The sequence below is a fragment of the Nomascus leucogenys genome, chromosome 18 (assembly GCF_006542625.1).
Source record: "Nomascus leucogenys isolate Asia chromosome 18, Asia_NLE_v1, whole genome shotgun sequence".
Classification (NCBI taxonomy): Eukaryota; Metazoa; Chordata; class Mammalia; order Primates; family Hylobatidae; genus Nomascus; species Nomascus leucogenys.
Genome location: NC_044398.1, coordinates 57,448,633 through 57,472,667, shown reverse-complemented (window position 1 = coordinate 57,472,667; position 24,035 = coordinate 57,448,633). Strand labels below are relative to the sequence as shown.

Sequence of the window (24,035 nt, the reverse complement as noted above, 5' to 3'; positions counted from 1 at the left end):
GGAGTACAGGGCTTGACTTAAACGTAGGGATACTCAAAGGCCCACCTGGCAGTTTGTTGTTGGGACACAGGGAAGCAGATCATGTCTCTGAAGAGGAGGCTTCTGTCGGTGTCAGTACCTGGTGGGGAAGAAGGGATTGTTCAATGTTTGGCTAAACTCCTTCAGCTGTTGGTGCAGCAAAAGGCATGGCAGGGCGTGGGCAGAGATGCCTGCCAAGCCCGGCCTCAGGGCATGTACAGCTCCCAAACTGGTTGTCTTTGAGGCTGTTATTTATCCAAATAAGGAGAAGCAGTGGTTTTGCTGACCATCTCAGATTTCCCAGCCATGTTCCCTGGCTGGCTGACTGACTTGCTATTTGAACTGAAAACACGAAGGTATTCCTTTGAAATGGAGCAGTCTTATGGGGCTCATGGGTACCCTAAAGCCATTACTGGGAAGAAGTTTTTTTTGCTCCCCACATTTGTAGATAACATGAACATGGCTTGGTCTATTTGACCCTTGTCTTGTGACTCTTGCAACACTCAATACAGATGGACCTGATTTGGGACAGAAATAGTACTCATTTTCAGAGGTTCTTGAACCGCTGCCCTCCTTTGAAGAGGATTCAAAGGTCAGACCTCCAGGCTGATTTCTTAACACTAGAATGCAAGATTATTCTAGCACTTCATAGATCCTGGCCCTGTTATCTGACTTCAGGTAAGATATTTGAAGTCTCTGAGCCCCAGTTTGTTCATCTGTGAAATAGGAGTTATAATGTATCTAATGGGAATGAGATGAGAATTAAATGAGGTAATTTTGGAAAGCATTGGTAAATAGGAAGTCACCCAAAATATTCATTTTCTTCCCTATTTCCATCTTCTCTTGGCAGATTTAATTGACAATATTTATAATAGAGAAATTCTAGATAATTATGATTGCTATCCAAAGGATTTAACCAAGCTCACAGTAGAATGGCGATTGTGATGTGAACGTTCAGTGACCCTGTATTACCATGTCCCTCTACTCACTAAAGCAGTGGTTCTCAAAGAGTATTCCCTGGACCAGCAGGTCAGTATCACTTGGGGACTTGTTAGAAATACAGATTCCTCAGCATCACCCAAGACCTACTGAATCAGACACAGTGGATGCTAGACCCAGTAATCTGGTTTACTAAACTCTGCAGGTGATTCTGAAGCCCACTATCTGAGAGTTGGAGAACCACTGTCCGAGAGTAACTCACTGGTTGGGTCAGTAGTCTAGCCATTCCCCCAGGGCACCTGGACTTTCCTATCCCTTGTCCTTGACCATGCCTTCGTTCCTGCCTGGAATACCTAAGAAAGGGACCTCTTTCTTACCTGCTGAAATTCTACTCATCATTCATGAACCCACTCTCACCTCTTCAGAAAAGTGTTCCTCAGTCATCTCCACCATAAAAACCTCATTATTCTATGAACTACCAGAGTATTTGTCTGTTGCACTCATTTGACACTTGGCAAAGTTATTCTTGCTTTGTCATATTTTATTTTTTTACTTTATTTTATTTATATTATTTTATTTTATTTTATTTTATTTTTTGAGATTGAGTCTCGCTCTGTCACCCAGGCTGGAGTGCAGTGGCGCAATCTCGGCTCACTGCAAGCTCCGCCTCCCGGGTTCACGCCATTCTCCTGCCTCAGCCTCTCCGAGTAGCTGGGACTACAGGCGCCCGCCACCATGCCCGGCTAATTTTTTTTTTTTTTTTGTATTTTTAGTAGAGACGGGGTTTCACCATGGTCTCGATCTCCTGACCTCGTGATCCGCCTGCCTTGGCCTCCCGAAGTGCTGGGATTACAAGCGTGAGCCACCGCACCTGGCCGCTTTGTCATATTTTAATGTTCATGTACAAGCCTTATTTTTCCTACTAGAATGTAAGTTCTTCACAGGTAGAAATCATGTCTTACGGATCCCTTTTCCCTCATCAGCCTTAACCCTGGGCTTTGCATATAGGTAGCTACTCAGTAAATATATGGATCCACAGAATCTCATCATTGGAATGGGCCTTAGAGAAAGTCTATATGACAGTTCTTATTTACAGATAAAGAAAGGGATGTTGGCCAGGCGTGATGGTTGACTCTTCTAATCCTGGCACTCTGGGAGGCCTAGGCAGGAAGATTTCTTGAGGCAAGGAGTTTGAGGCCAGCCTGGGCAATGTAGTGAGATCTCAGCTCTACAAGAAAAAATTTTTTTAATTAGCTGGGCATGGTAGTGTGCACCTGTAATCCTACCTATTCAGGAGGCTGAGGTGGGAGGATCACTTGAACCAAGGAGTTCAAGGTTTCACTGAGCTATGATCACACCACTGCACTACAACCTGAGCAACAGAATGAGACCCTGTTTCTTTAAAACTAAAAAAAGTGAAAAGAAAGAAAACAATGTTAACACCTGGACCAAAATGCTGGTTCCGGGATTCCCCATTTGGTGTTCTTCCCCCATTACCCTGCTGCACCTACTGCAGAGAAACATACCTGGGGGCTTTCAGAGCCACTGGCCTGGCCCCAAAACTAGCAGGTGTTCTCGGGTTCTCTGCCACAGACTCCAACTAAACCCAAGGAAAGCAGATGGGTTTTCAAAGCTATGCTCATTTAATTTATAAACCTGGAACCTCTTAGATTTTTTCATAACTAATGAAAACTGGGAAAGTACAAAATTTTCATTCATGAGCCTATAAAATTGTATAACAAATGGCATCAATTCCTAGCCTTACACGCGAGAATTTCCCCAGCTTGCACACACAGTATACTTAGGATACCCATGGAACTTCTTTTATTTTTGAATAAAAGTTCACAGTGAAGATCATTCACAGTGGAGCAGGCGGCTCCTCTGAACCCAGGAAGAATTGGCATGAGGGCTGTTTTAATCTGGGTCCCCATCATTGTTTTTTTCATGTTTATTTTGAGGAAAAATTGAACCTGGCAGATCTGTGAATTGCTGTCTTTTGGTGTTACCCTCTGGGACTATTCCCTCAGACAATCCTTTCTTCTTTTGACACATGGGCTGATGTTGTTTGGCTGAGGATCAAAATAATGGCACAACTAAAACACCTTTCATCAGAAGTCATCCATAACATACCCTTTAAAATTTGCTCCACAGACACAGCTCACCTTATGCTGTATGTTTTTTCTTTTGCTTGGTAATAGAACCTACACATATCCTACTGAGATCAATATGAACACAGCAGAATGCAGGCAAAGGAATGTGTTTCCTGTAGAACGGCTAAGACAGTAACCCAGGTCCACAGAGTTGGTTTCAGAAAAGCTATGGTCAAAGAAGGAGGAGCAGTGAAGGGAGACATGAGACAGGCCTGATGGGGTTAAACCTACAAGGGAGCAATTGGTAATAAGAAGCTGAGACCACATGAGGCCGTGAGAAAGGAGTTATTACAGAAACAGACATCCTGGGATTTGAGTAGCTCCATTGTGAGAAGACATTGACAGACCATGAATAAATGGCCATATGGTTTCCAAGTTGACATCTGCCATTCCCCAATGTGTTTACCACCATTTTCTCTCATGGGCTCTGAAAACCATCTATCCTTTACACTGCAATTATATAGTGTGAAATTCTACATAGATCAACATCAATTCATTGTTTAAGTTTAGGTATATCATATCATCAAACTAAAATATATATATACATTTTAATTTTCATGCTGTAATCATCCTAAAGTTATATAACACTCCACCTAGCTGTTTTCATATCTATCCTTTAAACTGCAGTTGTAGAGCATAACATTGTTTTTTTGTTTTTGTTTTTGTTTTGGTTTGGTTTTTTTGGTGGTGAGGAGACAGATTCTTGCTCTGTTGCCCAGGCTGGAGTACAGCGGCGTAATCTTGGCTCACTGCAGCCTCCACCTCCCAGGTTCAAGCAATTCTCCTGCCTCAGCCTCCCAAGTAGCTGGGATTACAGGTGTGCACTACCATGCCCAGCTAGTTTTTGTATTTTTAGTAGAGATGCGGTTTCACCATGTTGGCCAGGCTGGTCTTGAACTCCTGGCCTCAGGTGATCCGCCCGCCTTGGCCTCCCACAGTGCTGGGATTACAGGTGTGAGCCACTGCACCCAGCTGTATAGCATAAAATTCTACACAGATCAACATCACCTCATTGTGTAAATTTAGGTATGTTATATCATCAAACTAAAATATATATATATTTTAATTCTCACGTTATTGTAATCATCCTAAAGTTATATAATGCTCTACCTAGCTATTTTTGCTCACAATATAATCAATTTGGTCAGTTTCTCCAGTGAAAAGAAAGAAGAGCACAGAGTGCAGCGATGGAGACACTGTGCCTCTGTGGGCAGTGCATGCATCTCTGAGGGGCGTGGTCCTGGGAATGTCACCCCGTAATAGAATTAGGGTTATAATGGTAAGGGATTTTAATCAGCTAAGGCTCAGATATTTTATTTCATAAGTAATCCGGTGCCTATGACTGATGATGACTTTGTGCATGTGTCTGTGTGTACATATATGTATATATGTATACATATATATAACTTATGTGATATGGTGATATCTATATAGTACTAAGTGACGTATAATATAGATAGGTATATATAAGTATAATATATATAAGCATATATACTGATATATTTATTAGTTAAATATAACTAATATATAACTAATTATATAACTTCCTCATTTTGAGGCAAGTAGATAAAACCTAATTGTAAGTCAAGAGAGGCTCTAAATCATTAGAGCCGAAGCCCAGTGAGATGCCCCAGTGATTCTTTGCCCTCGCTGTGAAAATATGGACCTGTGAATGGAGTGAGGTACTTCTCAGACAGACTTGTTCATGGTTCACACCAAGGCCAGTAATCAAATAAGGAATCCATCGGTGATCATGCATGGGCAGGCATGAGGAGCATCGTTCTTTGCAGAAGAGCTCGCAGTGTCCTCAAGTACACAGCAGGTCACATGCAAACAACCAAGGAAGCTGGGATTCTTGCTGCTTCACTGCTTAGCAGCTATGGGAAGCTGGGTGAGGTTCCTAACTCCCTGCACTTCTGTTACCCAACCATTCAAAAAGACATAGGATACCTGTCCTGTGTCTTTCACTGAGTTCTGGAGCTCATGAAATGTCACAATTGAGAGCCCTTTGTAAACTACAAACTGCTGTGTGATTATTGGAGTGTTTGTGGGTGGGGTATGGTGAGCATGGGGATTTAAAATCCCTTGTTAGAATATGAAGTGTCACAAGCAAATAAAGCAATATATCCTACATGGCAACACGTGGTTGACAAGTTAAATAGGAGTTTCAAGAACTGTCACAAAGAGAAAAATAAAGTCTAAGGCACTAAAAAGTTGTAGTTGGGTGCCGTAGATAACTTACTAGCATCCAATCTAGAAAACATTAAAAGGGAGCTGTGCATAAAAGAACAAGGTCCGTCCAGGAAATGGGTGGATGTGCAGAGATGGAGATAAGAGAAGGAGTTATTTGTACCATCTGTTGCAAGTGATATAAAGAAGATATCATTTTACAAACTGTAACTATTTTCGGTACAAAAGGAGGTTGTCCTTGGCCTGGAGAACATGGGAGTAGCCCAGGAGAAGATTGAGTGTCAGTGAGAAGGACATTTTTCTTTTATCCATCCTACAGCACTGCACAGTTATTGATTGTGGCTTGGAAGTGAAATGATTTATTTAACATTACTTCTTTATTCTGTTCCAGATTGAGATCTTTAATCACTGTTGGGCCCAGGACTGGTCAGCCAGGTCTGGCCACTGGAGGGCTCAGCGGAGTTCCTGTGTCAAAAGAGTTATAGAAATAACGCTCATCTTAAATACAGCCATAAGCTAACCGCTGACTGGACCATCTCTTTCCTGGGAATTAAATAATTTTGGCAGCAGTCTGTCTGTCTGTCTCATGTCTGGGAGACATTCCCTTTACAATCAAATGAAGCAATAGGCTAACTAAAACCTTACAAATGGCGATCTTCCCAATTTTACCAATGCAAACAAGATGAATTTGAAATCTTCTCAAAGTAATAATCCCTTCCCTTCCTAATATCATCTTCATATCTATAGGCACAGTTTAGATTTTCTTTGAGCAAATGTAATTTTTTAAAGCCAATGAAGAAATGAATATGAAAGGGGAAATGGGAATGAATATGTGTCACAATACTATTGGCCTTACTAGACCATAAAAATTACTTCCTGTTGAGGTAATCCTGAATATTTCCTAGCATGTCCATTCTTAACACTGACTCAGAAAGAATACATTGCTTCCACTTTGCTTTTAGGCCCAGTCAATGAAAGGAAGAGGGAAAATGAAGAGTAGGACACTTTATACACTGCTGGGAAGAGTAACGTAGTAATGGCTGTAACGTCCCTAGGTAGAGGAGGCAGAGAAGGATCTGGTGAAGTAATCAAACCAAAGCGTGGGGGTGTTAGTGGTTGCACACACTCATACTGAACCAAACTTTGTGGTGAGTTAGCCTGAAAGAGCCCTTCTCTGGAGAATGTGCCTTCCACTGAGATGAAGCCACTGGGTCCTAGATGGCACCAGGATATTGTTTAGGAAATTGGCTCGTCTGGCTCATTATCGGGTACTCTGGGGCCTTTGGAGATTGAACTCCACCTCTCTCTTGGGTGAGCTCGGCGCTTGCCAAAGAGCATTTAACTCATCCTGATTCACTGCAGGATTGGGCTGGCTTTCAAACTCCTGACAGTGAATTACTGCTCTGGTAATGACGAATCCATGCGTGCATGCTACAGACAGTGCCCTGGAGCATTTTGAAAGTGAAAGGAAATTGCTGTGAACCTGACAGGAAGGAAGGGAAGGGAGAGGTAAACTAGACTTCTCATACTGAACCGACTGACTCTCATTGTAACAGGGTCAACAGAAGCCACCTCTCTCTAGTGTAATGGACATGGTTTCTTGTGGTTTTTCGTTTTGTTACCTTTTTTTTTTTTTTTTTGGAGACAGAGTCTCACTCTGTCACCCAGGCTGGAGTGCAGTGGTGTGATCTTGGCTCACTGTAGCCTCTCAACCTCCCAGGCTCAAGCAATCCTCCCACCTCAGCCTCCCAAGTAGCTGGGAACACAGGCATGCACCAGCATGCCCAGCTAAGTTTTGACTTTTTATACAGACTGGGCCTCCCTATGTTGCCCAAGCTGGTCTCAAACTCCTGGGCTCAGGGGATCCTCCTGCTTCCACATCCCAAAGTGCTAGGATTACAGGCGTGAGCCACATAGCACCTAGCCCACAGCAGATATGGGATAACATGTTGAACATGGCATGACTTGCTTAGCCAAGCATCAGAGAGACAGAGAGAGTTCACTGCTTTGTTTCCTGGGGGACAGCCTGGCCCTAGACCCTTCACATATAGCCACTGGAACAAGCAACACTGCCCATAATAAGCAGGTAAAGAAGAATTGTAAGAGCCATGTCTGTTAGCACACCTCACGCCATAAGACAGGGTCTTTGGAGGATGTGATAGGGGCGGCATCGTGGCCTAATCAGACAAGGGGAACCACCCCTCCATCCCCCTTCCTGGAAAGTACGTGCTTGACCAAAGACACAAAACCTGCCTAATGTATACCAGATTCATCAGAAGCTGATAGTGTGTGCCTCCCATACTCTGGTGAGAAACAACAAACCCTTGCTGATTAGATTAAAAATCAAAACAAGAGCTTCCACATTCCTTCTACTGTTTTCCGACCTCTTAGGTGGCATCTGTTACAACCACTTCATCCAAATATTGTTCCTAGTGAGACATCTTAGGAGGGTGGCAATGTCACGTGCTCCATTTGCCTCCTTCTTTAATAACCACAAAGTGATTTGATGGCAGTAAACAGTTTTTTTAGAAAGCCTGCAAAGGACTGGATTTGAACTTGAAAGACGTCATGGAATTCTTTTGGTCAGCAAGAACAACCTCTAAAAGCCTTAAAATGTTTTAAAAATGCACAGGCTGCCCAGAGCGTGGTAGTTGGGTGTGGCGTGAAGCCAGTGGGGCTTCCAGCCCAGTGAGTGGAGTTCCTTGTCACCGTATTCCCACTTGGATAGCTTTCGGTTCCACCCAGTCCCCAAGGGCTCAGAAAACATGATGGTAATCAGAGCCTGCCTGCGAGCGCAGGAGATGCTTCCTTTCTCCCCCACCTTTTGCTAGCAATGCATTAATGCCCATCCTCCGCTGACAGCTGCAAGTCACTTCGTGTTGTGGACATGCACCTTCTTGCACCTGTTCCCCTGGAAGAGACCAGCTGTGCTGACAGCGGTTGCAGCCAGAGGTCTCTGGGGATTGCCTACCTTCTCGTCCTTCATCTTGTTTAGGGTGGGGCAGAAGGGCTCTGGTTTCCTTTCCAGAATCCCCTCTGCACAGCCATGGTTTGCCCTCTCTATCTTTCCTTCTCGTTTCAGATGTATTTTCCAGGGTGATTGCAGTTCCTTGCCCGGTGCTATGTAGAACTGATTAATGGCTGCTACCCAAAGTTCAGCATGGTAAAACAGGGCTGGTTAATTAATAGACAGCCTCCTTATCTCCCTCATGTTTTCCCTCTGGTATTAAACCAGGGGAAGAGGCTTACGTTTCCTTCAGCTGCCAATTGCCAGACTTCAAAACTCTGGCAGCAAAGTGGGTGTTGGGTGCTGGTCTAGGTTTTTGCAGTAGCACCTTTAAGTCAACAGAAAACTGATCTGAGAGTTGGCTCTTCTGGATTGAGTATGTTGGGTTTTTTGACAGTTTCATTTCTCGGTGGCTGGTTGTTTGCCCTTTAAAATGATCCTGTTTGCCTTCAGTGAAATATATTTTGTAATATTTCCTTTGCTGTTAACCCATTTACCTAGGCCGTTTAAAGTTCCTTCATTGGTGTTTTCCCTGTAAGCAATTGTTGAAGGACTGAGTCACCCATGAGGTAGCCTGTGGTTGGATGTGGGCTGAGGTTATTCAGTGACTAATTTCCAAGGGGAGGAGAAATTGACTTATCACGGGGAAGGTTACTTTTTATCCATGCCAGTGTCAGCTTCTCTCCGAAAACTTGGTAATACAATATGGTCTTTACTGGTTGTGAACACTCGAGCTGAGAAACATTTTAGGATCTCTGTATCTTTTGTGATGATTTTGTTTCTGAAGAGGAAGCTGTCTAAAATATTCAAATGTGGAACCAAGGATTTAGATGAAGACAGCAAACAAAGGAATCATGTAATCAGGACCTGAGCGAATGTGCTTACTCACGGCGTTAGTTACACAGGTGATTTCCTTAAGAAAAAGTAAGTGGCTTTAATTCTTTGAGGGTGAAAGAGTGTCATAAGATTCCTTTTCAGTTTTCTCTGCTTACTTCATTGTGTGGTCTGATTGAGTGGAACGTTTACAAATTCTAGACTTGGAAGGGTGGGGTTTGACATACAACAAACTGTACGTAATATTCCTTTTCCACAAGCAATATATATATATAAATGCTCCACAGACATGATTACATGAGGCAGTTTCCCAAGATGATTTTAAACAAATATTTTTCTACTAGGGTTTTTTTTTTTTCTGGAAACAATTTTAATATGTTGTTTCTTATCTTACCTTCAAGAAACTTCTGAATGAGTGATATTCGATTTGACTTATGGTTCTTTTGGGAAATAAAATATAGCTACATGTAAGAATTTCTAACTCAGACTTCAGACCTTAATTTGAAATGGCCCCAGATATTCTCTGGTGTTTCAGAAGTATGGTGTAAACAGCATTTTGATCCGTGTGCAGTCTGTAGACAGGGACACCAGCCTCTCAGCCTGCTATTATGATGAGGCTCTTAAAGAAACTACCCTCTTTCTAAGAACTGGAAGAACTCAAATAATAAAGAGACAATAGAGATTTGGGCAGTAACGGAAAGAAGAAAAGACAGTGCCTAACCAAGCAGATGAATGAGGTAGAACAGTCTTGTTCATATGTTGCCATTATATCTAGTGCAGATGAATGAACATTTTCTGTGTCTGGGCTTAGGTGCAGGCAAATAGGTATCTGTGTTGTATTCAGACAAGGGGTTAGAAGAACCTTTATTTTTCTGTGTCAGTCATCTCTTTCTTGCTGTGAAATGAAATTGTTTAAAGCTTACATTATGACAATAGTGTTGAAATTCTGTGGGGAAAAAGTGTCAATGATACAATATAGCTAGTTACTTAAACTCACTAAGGGAAAACAGATGATAAGATTAGTAGCATCAGAGAGATCGGTGGTAGAATAAGGAACTGGGATATATTAATGTGAATGGCAACTCGTGTGTGTGTGTGTGTGTGTGTGTGTGTGTGTGTGTGTGTGTGTTACTTATTTATTTTCTTTGTAAGTTTAGTATAATTTTCTCCCACAAGGTCTGACTTTGAGTACCAGCGCAGGAAAAACCCAGTATGTATTTAATGCCATGTCTTTACTCATTAGCCAAATAACAGTTAAAAACCAAAACAAAATAAGTCTGTGTTGGTGACAGATTCTAGGAAGATCTCTCCTTAGTAAGAACACCCGCATCAAAGGCTGAGTTTGTTTTAAATTGTGAATTATACAATCTTAACCATCATGCTGCCTCAGTCTATCAGATTCTGGAGTCTCTAAATTCTTTTTATTGCAAGTGTGACCTTGGAAATCACACTGAAGACTTGAAAACATCCCTCCAGTGATGTCCCCTTACCTTCCCCCACATCTTAACAGTGAGTTGCCTTAGGTTGGTCCCTGTCTTTTATGGTAGGATTCCCAAGTTGTCTGATCATAAGGGTTCATCCTAGTTGTGGTTTTAAAACAAATCTTTCCCACTCTATATTGGGATCATTGTGTCACTTTTCTTCTTGGGCTCTATTTAGAGCCAAGCATGAAATACATGATCCTGGTTCTTTTTAAAACTCCGTCTTGGAAAGTCAGTCATAGCTTGGCAAACCTACATAAGAATTCTGCCAAGACTTCTGACATCTAAGTCACCTGTGTTGATAGAGACATTCAACCTCAGATTACCAATTCTGTCATAACTGAATGTTTGTATTCAGCGCCACTGTGGATAACTCAGGTTGACGGTGACTCTTTCGGTGACCCTTTTGGATGATGGCAAGATTATTTTGAAGTGGACAGGGAAAGACACACTGTCCACTTCAAACAAGTGGAAAGACACACAGGATTAGCTCCAGATCCAGGATGCTGACTGTTCGTGGCAGGCATCCATCCTCTTTGGCTGAAGGTCCCATTCTGGTTGGTTGGTGTCCATGCCATACTGGATATTAGCTGTAAAATATTTCAACTATCACTGGCGTTTCCCACATGAATGCCCAATACAATGTATCAGAATTACTTTTAGTTAATTGTTATATTTCTTTCTAATCTCATCTACACATACCATTAGAAAATCTAATGAGATATTCTAATTAGATCTTTAAATGTTTCATTTTAAGGGTTATTAATATATCTCCTAACCATTTTTTGCATGTCACCAAGCATGTTTTTAAAATGCCTATGTAAATACCTTTGCTGTTTTCAAAGAAGTGTACTCAACTTTTTATGAATTTAAATAAATTTTACATTTTCTCTTTACTAATATTCTTTATCCTTTTGGACAGTTCTATACTCCCTAGAACATTTTATTTTATTTTACTTTATTTTATTTGAGACAGAGAGTCTTGCTGCGTCGCCCAGGTTGCAAGTACAGTGGTGCTTTCTTGGCTCACTGCAACCTCCGCCTCCCAGGCTCAAGCAATTCTTGTGCCTCAGCATCCTGAGTAGCTGGATTACAGGCGCATGCACCATGCCTGGCTAATTTTTGTATTTTTTATAGAGTCGGGGTTTCGCCATGTTTCCCAAGCTGGTCTCAAACTCCTGGCCTCAAGTGATCTGCCCACCTCAGCCTCCCAAACTGTTGGTATTATAGGCGTGAGCCACTGCACCCAGCCCCTAGAATCTTAATGTCCCTTTTTACACTCCTGCCAAAAAGAGGAAAGCTTCTACTGGTTAATTGGGGTCATAGTCCCCCAGATGAAGATGTATTCTGAAGGTGGCTAAGGAAGGAAAAGAGAACAGGGAATAGTGACTGACCTAGTTAGGACTGTTGTTCGTACCAAGAGGGCTCTGGATATTATATTGATTGATTGATTGAGACAGAGTCTCACTTTGTCACCCAGGCTGGAGTGCAGTGGTGTTATCTCGGCTCACTGCAACCTCCACCTCCTGGGTTCAAGCAATTCTCCTGTCTCAGCCTCCCGAGTAGCTAGGACTACAGGTGCACGCCACCACACCCAGCTAATTTTTGTATTTTTAGTAGAGAGGGGGTTTTGCCACGTTGGCCAGGCTGGTCTCGAACGCCTGACCTCAAGTGATCCACCTGCCTCGACCTCCCAAAGTGCTGGGATTACAGGCCTGAGCCACTGTGCCCAGGCAGTTCTACATATTTTAAATATTTTTCTGGAATTAATAACAATAATGACAACAGTACCTACTATTTGTTGTATGTGATTTGCCTTGGACACTGTGTAATGCTTTATAAACAGTGGCATATTTGAGTCGATGTGATGAATTTATCTGGATGTTTGTTTTGGTTGATTACTGCATTGTGTAATCTGATTATGTGGGGAATTTGCCCACATATCCGCTGCTCGCTGAGCCAGTCCCTCCTGTATTTTATGATCTGTGAAGCCCTGTGTTGCTTCCTGCTGAGCCATACTTTGCTTTTTATTGAGCCCTGAATTGTGAAGGCAGAGTGAGAGAGGTATTTATAGAAGATCCGTGTCACTTTCCTGCAAAATCTGTGTCACGCGGTTGCCCAGCCTCCCTGGAATGAGCATCAATCAGGTGTATTATCACGCAATGACCTTGGGACTGTCCCTTCTGGTCTAAAGCACTGAGCACCTGAGTCATGAAGGTGTCCAAGGAGCAGGGAGGACCTCATGGGCTGGAGCATCAGGGCAGGGGCCATGCAGAGCAGACGCACCTGGAGCCTGACCTCGAACCTTCATATGGATCCCCAAGACACCCTGGGGTGAGGACGGCATCAGGATGTCACAAGTTAGGTTTAAAGAAGGGAGAACGGATTAGCCTATCATAGTGGGAGCTCTGTGTGTGAGTCTTGGGAGGGGAGTAGGGAGGAAGTGGAGATAAAATTGTAATTGTGAGGGAGGAGCCTGCATACTCCAGGGGGCCCAGAAATAGCCCCTGTAGGAGCCAAGAGGCCAATTCCGCAGTGCCCAGGTCATGTATTCAAAAAGGGCTCCATTTTGTTGCTACATATTCGCACCTTATTTGCACTTCTCATTGGTCACTTTCATTATGAAATCCACTTGTCTATGTAAAAGTCACAGGGCAGGTATTCTACACTGCTCGATCCTTCCAGGAACAAGATAAGGAAGCCGTGGGAGTCCCACTGGTTGTTCCTGCATTCTCATCTACGAAGTTTAAGAAAGAAGGTGCCCTTTCCATGGCGCTTGGGAGTTTCCATGGAACTTGGGGGCTTATTTAGAACTGTATCCTAGAATAACGCCAGGCACTTATCAAGTGCTTGGTAAATACTCTTTAATACATGCAGTGAATTTTTGTGATAAAGAAGCAGTTAGTTTGTATCCTGTGCATTAGGTTCTGTTTCATTTTCAACCTTCTCCTGGTGCCTCTATTATCCCTACTGTCTTCCACATCACCCACATCATGGGGTCTCTTGGCTGCTCATCTTGGTTCTTGCCACTCAAGCCCTCACCTCTTTCCTCAGGTCCCTACCTCATCCACCCTCCAACCGTTTATACCCTTCTTTTCTGTCACATCTACTGGAAGTCAGGATAGGAACTGTGGGCTCCTGTGACCTCACCAATAGAACTTGAAGAATGGATGGAGCCTGTTTCTCCTCCCCTCAGTTATTTGGAGAATCTCAGTGGTCATTTCCCCATTGCACCTTGACCAAAGCAAAAATATATGAAATCATCATATCCTGAATTAGTTTGTATTTTTTATTCTACTCCCTTGCTAAACACAGTAGCATAGTTGCAAATTACAGTTGACCAGTGAACAAGGTGGGAGTTAGGGATGCTAACTCCCCCACACACAGTAAAAAAAAAATAATCTGTGTAGAGGCCAGGCGCAGTGGCTCATGCCTATAATCCCAGCACTGTGGGAGGCCGAGGCAGGCAGATCACCTGAGGTCAGGAGTTCGAGACTAGCCGGGCCAACATGGAGAAACCCCGTCTCTACTAAAAATACAAAAATTAGCTGGGCATGGTGGTACATGCCTGTAATCCCAGCTATTTGGGAGGCTGAGGTAGGAGAATCACTTGAACCCAGGAGGCGGAGATTGCAGCGAGTGAGCTGAAATCGCGCCACTGCACTCCAGCCTGGGAGACAGAGCAAGACTCCATCTCAAAAAAAAAAAAAAAAAATCTGTGTAGAACTTTTACCTCCCCGCAAACTTAACTACTCACAGCCTGCTGTTGACCAGAACACTTACAGATGACATGAATAGTCGATTAACGCATAGTTTGAATGTTATATATATTATATACTGTATTCACATAATAAAGTAAGCTAGAGAAAAGCAAGTGTTCCTAAGTAAACCATAAGGAAGAAAAAAATCTGTTTCCTATTTATTAAGTGGAAGTGGATCATCATAAAAGTCTTCATCCTCGTCAACTTCATGTTAAATAGGTGAGAAGGAGGAAGAGAAGGGCTTGGCGTTGCTCTCTCAGGAGTGGCAGGGGAGGAAGGAGATCTGTGTATAAGTCAACCCACACAGTTCAAAGCTGTGTTCTTCAAGGGTCCACTGCCATTGTACTTTTATTGCTTAATTATTTCTTTCCAGCCTTTCCATGCTGATTTCTCATAGGCTCAAATGAAGAGTTGGTGAACAAATGAAACTTCCCTTCCAGGATTTCCCCCATGCATCTCCTTTCCCCCTACTCATCTCCCTAGATTGTATCCACTTTGAAAGATGGGAAACATGGTTACTATTTCCCAAGGCTAACAGTAGAAAAATGTGCTCAGGACAAGTTTTAGAAGACTCAACGTTAGCGCTATTGATACACTAGACCTGCATTTATTAAGCAGCGTCTTTAAGAAGCTGTGACATTAAAATTTAAGCCACCACACGATTTTTTCCTGAAATCCCACAAAATTGCACTCTCCATCAGGTGTATTCATTTCTTGTGGTTGCTGTAACAAGTCACCATAAATTTAGTGGTTTAAAACGCCATAATTTTTTTAAACACCATAGGTGTATTTACTTTTATGGAGATCAGAAGTCCCAGGTGGATTTTGCACATCAATATCAATGCGTCGTCAGGGTCACCGTCCCTCTGGAGACTCCAGCGCGGGATCCATTTCCTCACCTTTTCCAGCTTCTAGCAGCTGCCCACATTTCTTGGCTCATGGCCCTTCTCATAGCACCTTCCAAACTCTTCTAACTCTACTTCCATCATCATAGATCTCCCCTGGAGCTGATTTCCCTGCCTCCTTCCTCCAAGTATGAAGACCCTTGTGATTGCCTTGAGTCCACCAGGATAAAGATCTCCCATCTCACCATCCTTAACTTCACCCCATCTGCAAAGTCTCTTTTGCCATGTAAGGAAACATATTCACAGATTCCAGGATGAGGGTGTGTACGTCTTGCAGGGGAAGCCACACGGTTACACCCTGAGACTTCTCTTGAAACACAAATATCAGAGTCAACTTTCTAATCCCTTGTTTTCTTTTCAGATGCAGAGAGAACTTGTTTATGCAAGAGGAGATGGCCCTGGGGCCTCTCGCCCCGGATCTACTGCTCATCCACCCCATGCGATTCCAAATTCCCCACCGTCTACTCCGGTGCCCCATTCCATGCCCCCCTCCCCGTCCAGAATTCCTTATGGGGGCACCCGCTCCATGGTTGTTCCTGGCAATGCCACCATCCCCAGGGACAGAATCTCCAGCCTGCCAGTCTCCAGACCCATCTCTCCAAGCCCAAGCGCCATTTTAGAAAGAAGAGATGTCAAGCCGGATGAAGACATGAGTGGCAAAAACATCGCAATATACAGAAATGAGGGTTTCTATGCTGATCCTTACCTTTATCACGAGGGACGGATGAGCATAGCTTCGTCCCATGGTGGACACCCACTGGATGTCCCTGACCACATCATTGCATATCACCGCACTGCCATCCGGTCAGCGAGTGCTTATTGTAACCCCTCAATGCAAGCGGAAATGCATATGGAACAATCACTGTACAGACAGAAATCAAGGAAATATCCAGATAGCCATTTGCCTACACTGGGCTCCAAAACACCCCCTGCCTCTCCTCACAGAGTCAGTGACCTGAGGATGATAGACATGCACGCTCACTATAATGCCCACGGGCCCCCTCACACCATGCAGCCAGACCGGGCCTCGCCGAGCCGCCAGGCCTTTAAAAAGGAGCCAGGCACCTTGGTGTATATAGAAAAGCCACGGAGCGCTGCAGGATTATCCAGCCTTGTGGACCTTGGCCCTCCTTTAATGGAAAAGCAAGTTTTTGCTTACAGCACGGCGACAATACCCAAAGACAGAGAGACCAGGTAAGGTGCAGTGAGGGTGACTGAGGGTGGTACCTGGGCCCTTGTGTCACTGTGGGCTGCTCTACAGGGGCCAAACCAACAGAATAAATGTCTGAGCACCCACCTCTGCAGCATGCCCTGTGGATGCTGCAGGAGTCACAGAGTGGTATCAAAGCCACCATTGTCTGCAAATAGTTTCTAAATTGGCAGGGGTTACAGCCATTAAGCCATGTTCAAGAAGACAGGTGCAGCAACAATAGTAATCAGTCCCTTGTGCCTCTGGAGCATGGATCTAACAGCATTATCACTTCTATAAATCTGAATAATTTGGAAGAAAATTGTCATTAGCAGAAGCCAGATGAAAAGATCAAAAGGTCATAATAATTGATCTGCCACTGCTGAAAATAAGGAGTGGTTTCAGTTTTAACTGTTGGAAATGGCAGTTTGTGTTTTTCCTTGTGGAATACAATTTTGTTTTCTCATCTGGTTGTGGGAAGTGGAAATAATGTGTCTGTTTTCTAGGAGGATAAAAATCTGAATTTGGATGAAAATAGAATGGCTTAGATTTAATATTTATCTAGGAGTGGTGCTGAAATCAGCAAAATTTTTCCAGGGAAAGACTCTCTGGGGACTTGAATTTCTTTTTAAATAGACATATTTTATAATTTTTCAATTCAGAGGCTTCCTACTCTATCTTGAAAACCTTCCAAAGTTCATATAGTAATAGAAAAGCTAATTTTGATAAAGGGAATTTCTCTAGCCTGAATTGGTTGAAACAAGTCAACATAATAATCATAAAAATCTAGCCAAAGAAATTGAGTCCAAAGGAGGTTTAAGCTTGCTGCTACCTATTGTTATATATGAATCAAGGGGTATGAAAAATAAGATGTCCAGGCCAAGTGTGGTGGCTCACGCCTGTAATCCCAGCACTTTGGGAGGCTAAGGCAGGTGGATCACCTGAGCTCAGGAGTTCTAGACAAGCCTGGCCAACATGGTGAAACCCCATCTGTATTAAAAATACAAAAATTAGTTGGGTGTGGTGGCAGGTGCCTGTAATCTCAGCTACTCGGGAGGCTGAGGCAGGAGAATCACCTGAACCTGGGAGGTGGAGGTTGCAGTGAGCCCAGATTGCACCATCACACTCCAGCCTGGGGGATAAGAGCAAGACTTCATCTCAAAAAGAAAAAAAGAAAAAAGAAAAATAAGGTGTCTAGATATTCAGTTATTCAATACCTTATTAGAACCACTGCTTCTCACTAAAAAATGTTAATATCACTTACTATTATATACCATATAAAAAGAAGGCCAAAATTGTTGATGGAATGTGACCTGTCTACCTTACTATTTTCACACACAAGTCAGAAAGCCCTGAAGTCCTCTTTGGCACAGTTTTATTATGAAAGGGCAATCCCTTCTTACTTGTTCAGTTACAGGGAATATCATAGCAGAAAGATTTCAGGAGATGGAAAGAGAAAGAACATGAAAGTTTTGGGATCATTAATGAAACAAAAGTTCTAACTCTCTCATGTAGCTAGAATAACAACAACAGTGAATGGCTTGATGATGCAGGACTAAGAAAAAATAAGGATTGTAAAATAGTATTCATTCCCTCCTTTCCAAAGTCCTCATGAAGTGAAGGGGTCAAAGTAAGGGACTCTTCCCATCACTGCAGAGAGCTAAGGGGCATAGGATAAACACTCATAGTGGTTCATGGGAACAGACCAATGTGACATCTGGAGAGGAATCTACCAAGATGTGCCATAAGTCTTGGAAGCCTGTGTTGCATACTTCACAGAAAGGATAACACACCTGTCCCCTTTGGTGGGCTGTGAGGTGCTGGTTGGGAAATGGTATGTCACTGAGGGGATGGAACTTACGGGAGCAAGAATTTAGTCCAGGAAACAATAAAGATAATTTGTCTCCTGCATATAATGTTGAGAGCCAGAATCCATCCTCCCCGTCAAACCCCTGCCTCCCACACTGACCTGTCCTAGATAAAAGAGCATCAGGAGCTTGATTTTGCCATGATCATATTGAACTGTTCCCACCCCGGTTCTTGGATGAGAAAAACCTGAATTTGCATGAAAACAGATTAGTTTAGATGTAATATTCTTTTGGGAATAGTGCTGAAATTATCAAAATTTTTGGCCAACCAAAGATGGTGTCTGCCTTCTTTCCAGAACCTAGCTCAGTGTCATCCGTGTGATTACCACACACACACAACTTAATGTACATCCTTGAGCCTCACTTTTCAAGCGATTTAGTTATGGAGAGAATAAAACAAACCCTCTGCTGACCTGTGGAGTCGTCTCTGTATGGGATCAAAATCTTGAAAGATTTTAGCTTTTGGTACTGTGGGTATTCTTTGAGGGCCTCCACTCCTTTTTTAAAAAAAGATCTGCCAACCCTAGAGACTTCCATTTTGTAAAATTTCAGAAAATTCTATGGACTTCAGTTTTACATGTTAGAAAACCTTTTTAGAAAATCGAAATTATTCTATTTCCAGATTAACAAATATAAGAAAAACTGACCAAACAGATGAATATTCACCTAAAATACACTGTCATTATCACTACTGTATTCTGACATATGATTGTAATTATGAATGTAATTTTACATGTTCACATTTTTCGTTCCCCATAATGTAAAATAGCACAGGAAGAATTTTATCTCATACATCTTGCCAAGATGACTCCCCACCTGTAATCAGCTTATCTCCAGAGGGTGGGATTGGAATGCTTGGGTATATGTGGGCTGGTTAGATTCTCTTTTCCTAGAGACCTGCACATAGACACATAGACACACAGAGACACACACATACCACATGGACACACAAAGACACAGACACACATGACACACACGAGACAGACACACCTTCACACACTCCCACACAGACACATACACACACACTCTCTCTCTCTCTCTCCATTTAGAGTCACTATTGCTGAAAGATCTAAACACGCCGTGCTAACTCTACTCAGTCACATGTCAAAGGTGAAGAATAATTCTCTGGTCAAAAGAACTTGAGTCTGGAACTTTTGCCCTCAGCACTCCTATATACTTCCCCCATTGTTTCTTACATGGGACAAAGTGACAAGGGTGGAGCTCATGCCATACGTCCTCCTCCAAGGACAGCTCAGAATCTGGCCCTGAACTCTTTTAGATATCTTGGTAAGTAGGCTGACATGTAGCATTCTTGGGGAATGTATAGGAAGGAGGTGAATGGCACCTATCATTTATTGAGAGCCTTTTATGAGCCAAGCACTATGTGAAGTGGGTTCTATACATCATACGATGTAATCACCCAGTGAGATATGTACTATCATCATCTCCATTTTACAGATGCAGAAACTGAGGCTCAGAGAGGTTAAGTAACTTGCCCGAGGCCACAAAGCCAGTAGGTGGCATAAAATGTCCAGGACTATTAAAGAATTCTACATATTCCATACTGTTTACCACTGTGCACTATTCTGCCTTGCAAATGAGAACTATAAGCCCCACCTCCACACAACAGAGAAGTTAATTCAGGAGTGAATTCTGAACATTTCAACCAGAATTCTTCAAAAATTGTTTCAGGACTAGATGCTAAGTAACTGCTCCTAAAGGATATTTACAATCATAAACACAGTAGAATTTGCATAATTATGCTGCTAAATATACACATGCCATTTTAAATATAACTGCCCTAGCTAGTACATTAGCACAATTATGCAGAAATAGGGGAAGAAAGAGGACAACATTCTTGGTAGACGTCATTTCTTTTAATGCATCTGAGTACTATGTCAAAGAAAAATGTTAAAAACAGGAACGTCAGAAACAATTACTGAAGCACAAAATTATAGTCCATTGTCTCATCTATATCATGATGTCATTTAGAAATACTTAATCTGTGTAAGTATTGTTAAAGAATTTTCAACCCCTTAAAGCTTAACTTCATGAGCACAGGGTCCTATAAAGAACCAATCCAATTTCTGTTGCAATTTAATAATATTAAAAAGCAAATAAATATGAGAGTGTTTTTCATATGAGACTCTCAAGTGACATTTTACATCGAAGATGTGAAGCCGCAAAAACACAGGAGGGAGGCTGAGAAATCGGTGGCTGTGCTTTCTGTTGGCACTGCTGGGTTCTTATGCTGTTCTGAAGAGCACTTCAATATAATAGCCGAAATAACTGTGGGATGTTAGAAATCAGAGGGAAAAATTCTTCCTTCCACATGCATACTTTGAAGACATCCAGTGGTAGCTTTTTTGAAGGAACATGATTTGGTAACAGCTCTGTTGACTTGAAAATAGCTCACTCAAGACTAAGTAATTGAGTCTTGAGTCATATTTAGTCACGTACCTTGTGCTAATGAATTTGGCATCTCTTTCTTTCTAAAGATGCTTCAGTGAGCATCTAGTAATAATAAATTGCATCTAGAATATCTGGAGAACACAGTGTCTGTGGTATAACATTCATGTGATGGTAGGGGTCTCCTCCCAGGAATAACAGGGACTTTGGGGTACAGTGACAGATCATAGCTGCTTCGACTTTCAAAACAGCCATTCTAGTGTCTGAGCTTCTAGAAAAGAAAGCAATCTTGAGTGATGAAGTGGTTTTATCCGAGTGACTTCCATTCAGCTAGGACTCCAAGTAGAGAATAGTCCTAGTGACTAAGAGAGACTGCCCAAGGAGAGACCATGTGTGACAAATGGCTTAGTTCCTGAGGCTCTATCTTCTCTAGGCTGTAAAATTACTTCATTAAACAGCATCATTATTTCTATTCATGGCACATAAAACAGCCCTTAAGAATTGTAAAATTCTGGGACATTTATGTTTTGCTATTTTCTATTTGTAGTTTGGATCATATACTATAATGTAAAATACCTTTAGTGAAATAACACTCAAAATTCAAGAGTGCTCATCGCAAAGTGACTACCTTACATTCGAAATATGTAACAGATTCCTCCAAATTCATTTTTCAGGACCCAGTAAACTTGACTGAGGTTGTATTTTTACATTATTCTATACCTAGAGCAGCTACATTCAACAAATTAGCATAGAGTTACACTAGGAAGAAAAATTTTGCCCATTCCGAGCACCTATATCTACAGAAAAGCAAGCAACTTGAGTTTCTATTATGATTTTTGAGGCATGGTAGACTTAGCAGAAACTTCTGTGTACAGGAGGAAGCCCACATGGCAACTGGCATCTTGTGTCTGTTGTTAATCATTTCACATCACTTTCTCATTTTATGAGGATTCAGTGTTACTATGTTGGTAACTTTTAAGGATGAGATGGATCCTTGGTTAAACAGTTGATCAAATGAAAGTCTAAATTCAGATTTATGTCATTGAAAAATGTTCACTGCAACTGGAAGACCTTTGAAGATTTCCTAAACCATGCTTTATCCTCCTAGAGGACAGTCAGTTTGAATGATGGGAAAAGCAGGATTACTTGCTTTCCTTTCTTGCTGGTATAGTAAAAAATGAGCCACGTCAGTGATATCCTAAGTAGTTACAGTTAGCATCTCAGTAAAGCAGAGTTTCCTAACCTCTGTACTGTTGTCAGTTTGGGCCTGATAATTTGGTGTAGGGGGCTGTCCTGTGCATTGTAGGATGTTGTCTTACTCCATTCTGTGTTGCTGTAAAAAATACCTGAGACTGGGTACTTTGTAAAGAGAAGAGGTTTATTTAGCTCATGGTTTTAGAGGCCGAGAAGTTCTAGGGCATGGCCCTAGCTTCTGGCAAGGCCTTTTGTGCTGCATCATAGCATGGCAGAGAATGTCAAGGGAGAAGTGAACCCAGGCAAAGAGGGAGAAACCTAAGGGGGGGTCTTGTTTCATAACAACTCACTCTCATGGGAACAAATTCATTACTGATAGAATGAATCCAATCTCTTAAAAGTGAGAGCGAGAAATCACTCACTACATTGAGAACAGTATGAGGCCCTTCATGAGGGATCTGCCCCCATAACCCAAACACCTTCCACTAGGTCCCACCTCCCAGCACTGCCACATGGGGGATCACATTTCAACATGAGTTTTAGTGGGGACAAACCATATCCAAACCATGGCAGATGTTTAGCAGCATCTCTGGCCTCTACCCACTGGAAGCCAGTAGCAAATACCAACCACCAATCCTGCCCTAGCCAGGATAATCAAAGACATCTCTAGATATTGTAATGCCCTGCCCAGGGGGGGCAAAATGCCCCAGCTTAGAAACGTTGCTCTAAAGGAAACTTGAAATTTTTCTACTTTTAACAAAATAGAGAAATGAAAGAATACCCCATATTCAAGCAGTGTAAATTGTGACATTCGTAAGGCAAGGACCAGGAGAGTTATTACCTCCATTCTGCCCTCTTCCTCTTGATAAAGCAACTCATTATTGATAGAGCTTGCTGTGACTACCTTCGGGTCAATCAATCTGCTCATCAACCAGTTGTTCAGAGGCAGTAACTTGTAATGGACTTCCAAGCCAGAGTGCCTGGGTTCAAATCCCAGTTCTAACACTTGCCAGCAGCTGGGACCTTTGACAAATTACCGAATCTTGCTCTGCTTCCATTTGCTCAACCGTGACATAGAGATAATAGTAGTGTTTACCCCATAGGATGCAACAACTCATTACAGTTCAGTGTGTTATGCCAGCCTGGGATATACTAAGTGGTCGAGAGTTTCTAGTTTGAGCAAAGCACTCTACTAAGTGCTACTAAATAGGAATGTAAATACACAGAGTTGGCGAGGATGAGGAACTGCCCGAAGAAGCAGGGAGAGACGTTTCTGAATATAATATCAGAAAACACATAAGGCGAGCAAGGGTGAGAGAATTAAACTAAATGTGAACACAGAATAGAATGAGCTGGGCTTACAGATCCAAATTAGAATGTTTAGAGTATCAAAACTGCTTTTAAGTTCATTTCAGGAAAGTAGCCAGGATTGCACATCTGCTTAGGTCTAGGGGCAAAAAGACAAGCTAGGTTCAGGGCATCCTTTTAAAACTGCATCTGAGCTATAAGACTGAAGATAAAGACAGCTAAGCCAGGTATGCGTGAAATCATTAGGTCATCTGTTTTGATGCCTAATAGTGCCTGACTGATTCAGCTCTTGTCTGAATTGCTTTTTCATGTAGCTGTAATTATGGATCAATAAATGTTTATTGAGCTGCTCTTATGTGCTTAGCTGTGGACTGGACAATTTGCTGCAAACAAAGAAACTGAGATATGGTTCCCATACACCAGGAACATAAACCATGAAGACAGTCATAAAATATTAAAAGCTTAATATAAACATATAAGCTTTGTCACAGTTTAAGTACAGGAAGCTTCTGAGTTACAAATGCCTACTGAATACCTATTTTTGAGAAACAACCACAATCACAGAATTTCACACTTGATATTTCTTTTGGCTTTGGTGATGTCCAGGGATGCTCTTCTTGTCATTCCTGAGAGTGACAGTGTCTCCTTTTGAGTCAGGGAGGAGAGAAGGGGACATGCCAAGTCACGTGCCACCCCCAGAGGCTTGAGCTCCAGAGGAAGGTCTCTTCCCAGCTTCCCAAAGTCCAGCTTGGAAGTCAGGACACGTTTTCCTTGAAAGCAAT

General features: G+C 42.3%; 1 protein-coding gene across 10 annotated transcripts in view; it reads left to right on the top strand.

The window, feature by feature from the left end:
• Positions 1–24,035, top strand: part of KIAA1217 (KIAA1217 ortholog) — an 872,441-nt gene that overhangs the window by 781,514 nt on the left and 66,892 nt on the right. For all 10 annotated transcript variants that reach the window (XM_012502786.2, XM_012502784.2, XM_030799154.1 and 7 more), the window contains one exon: positions 15,647–16,479. In XM_012502786.2, coding sequence (XP_012358240.2) covers positions 15,647–16,479 — 833 coding nt within the window. The remainder of the gene's footprint in view (positions 1–15,646; positions 16,480–24,035) is intronic.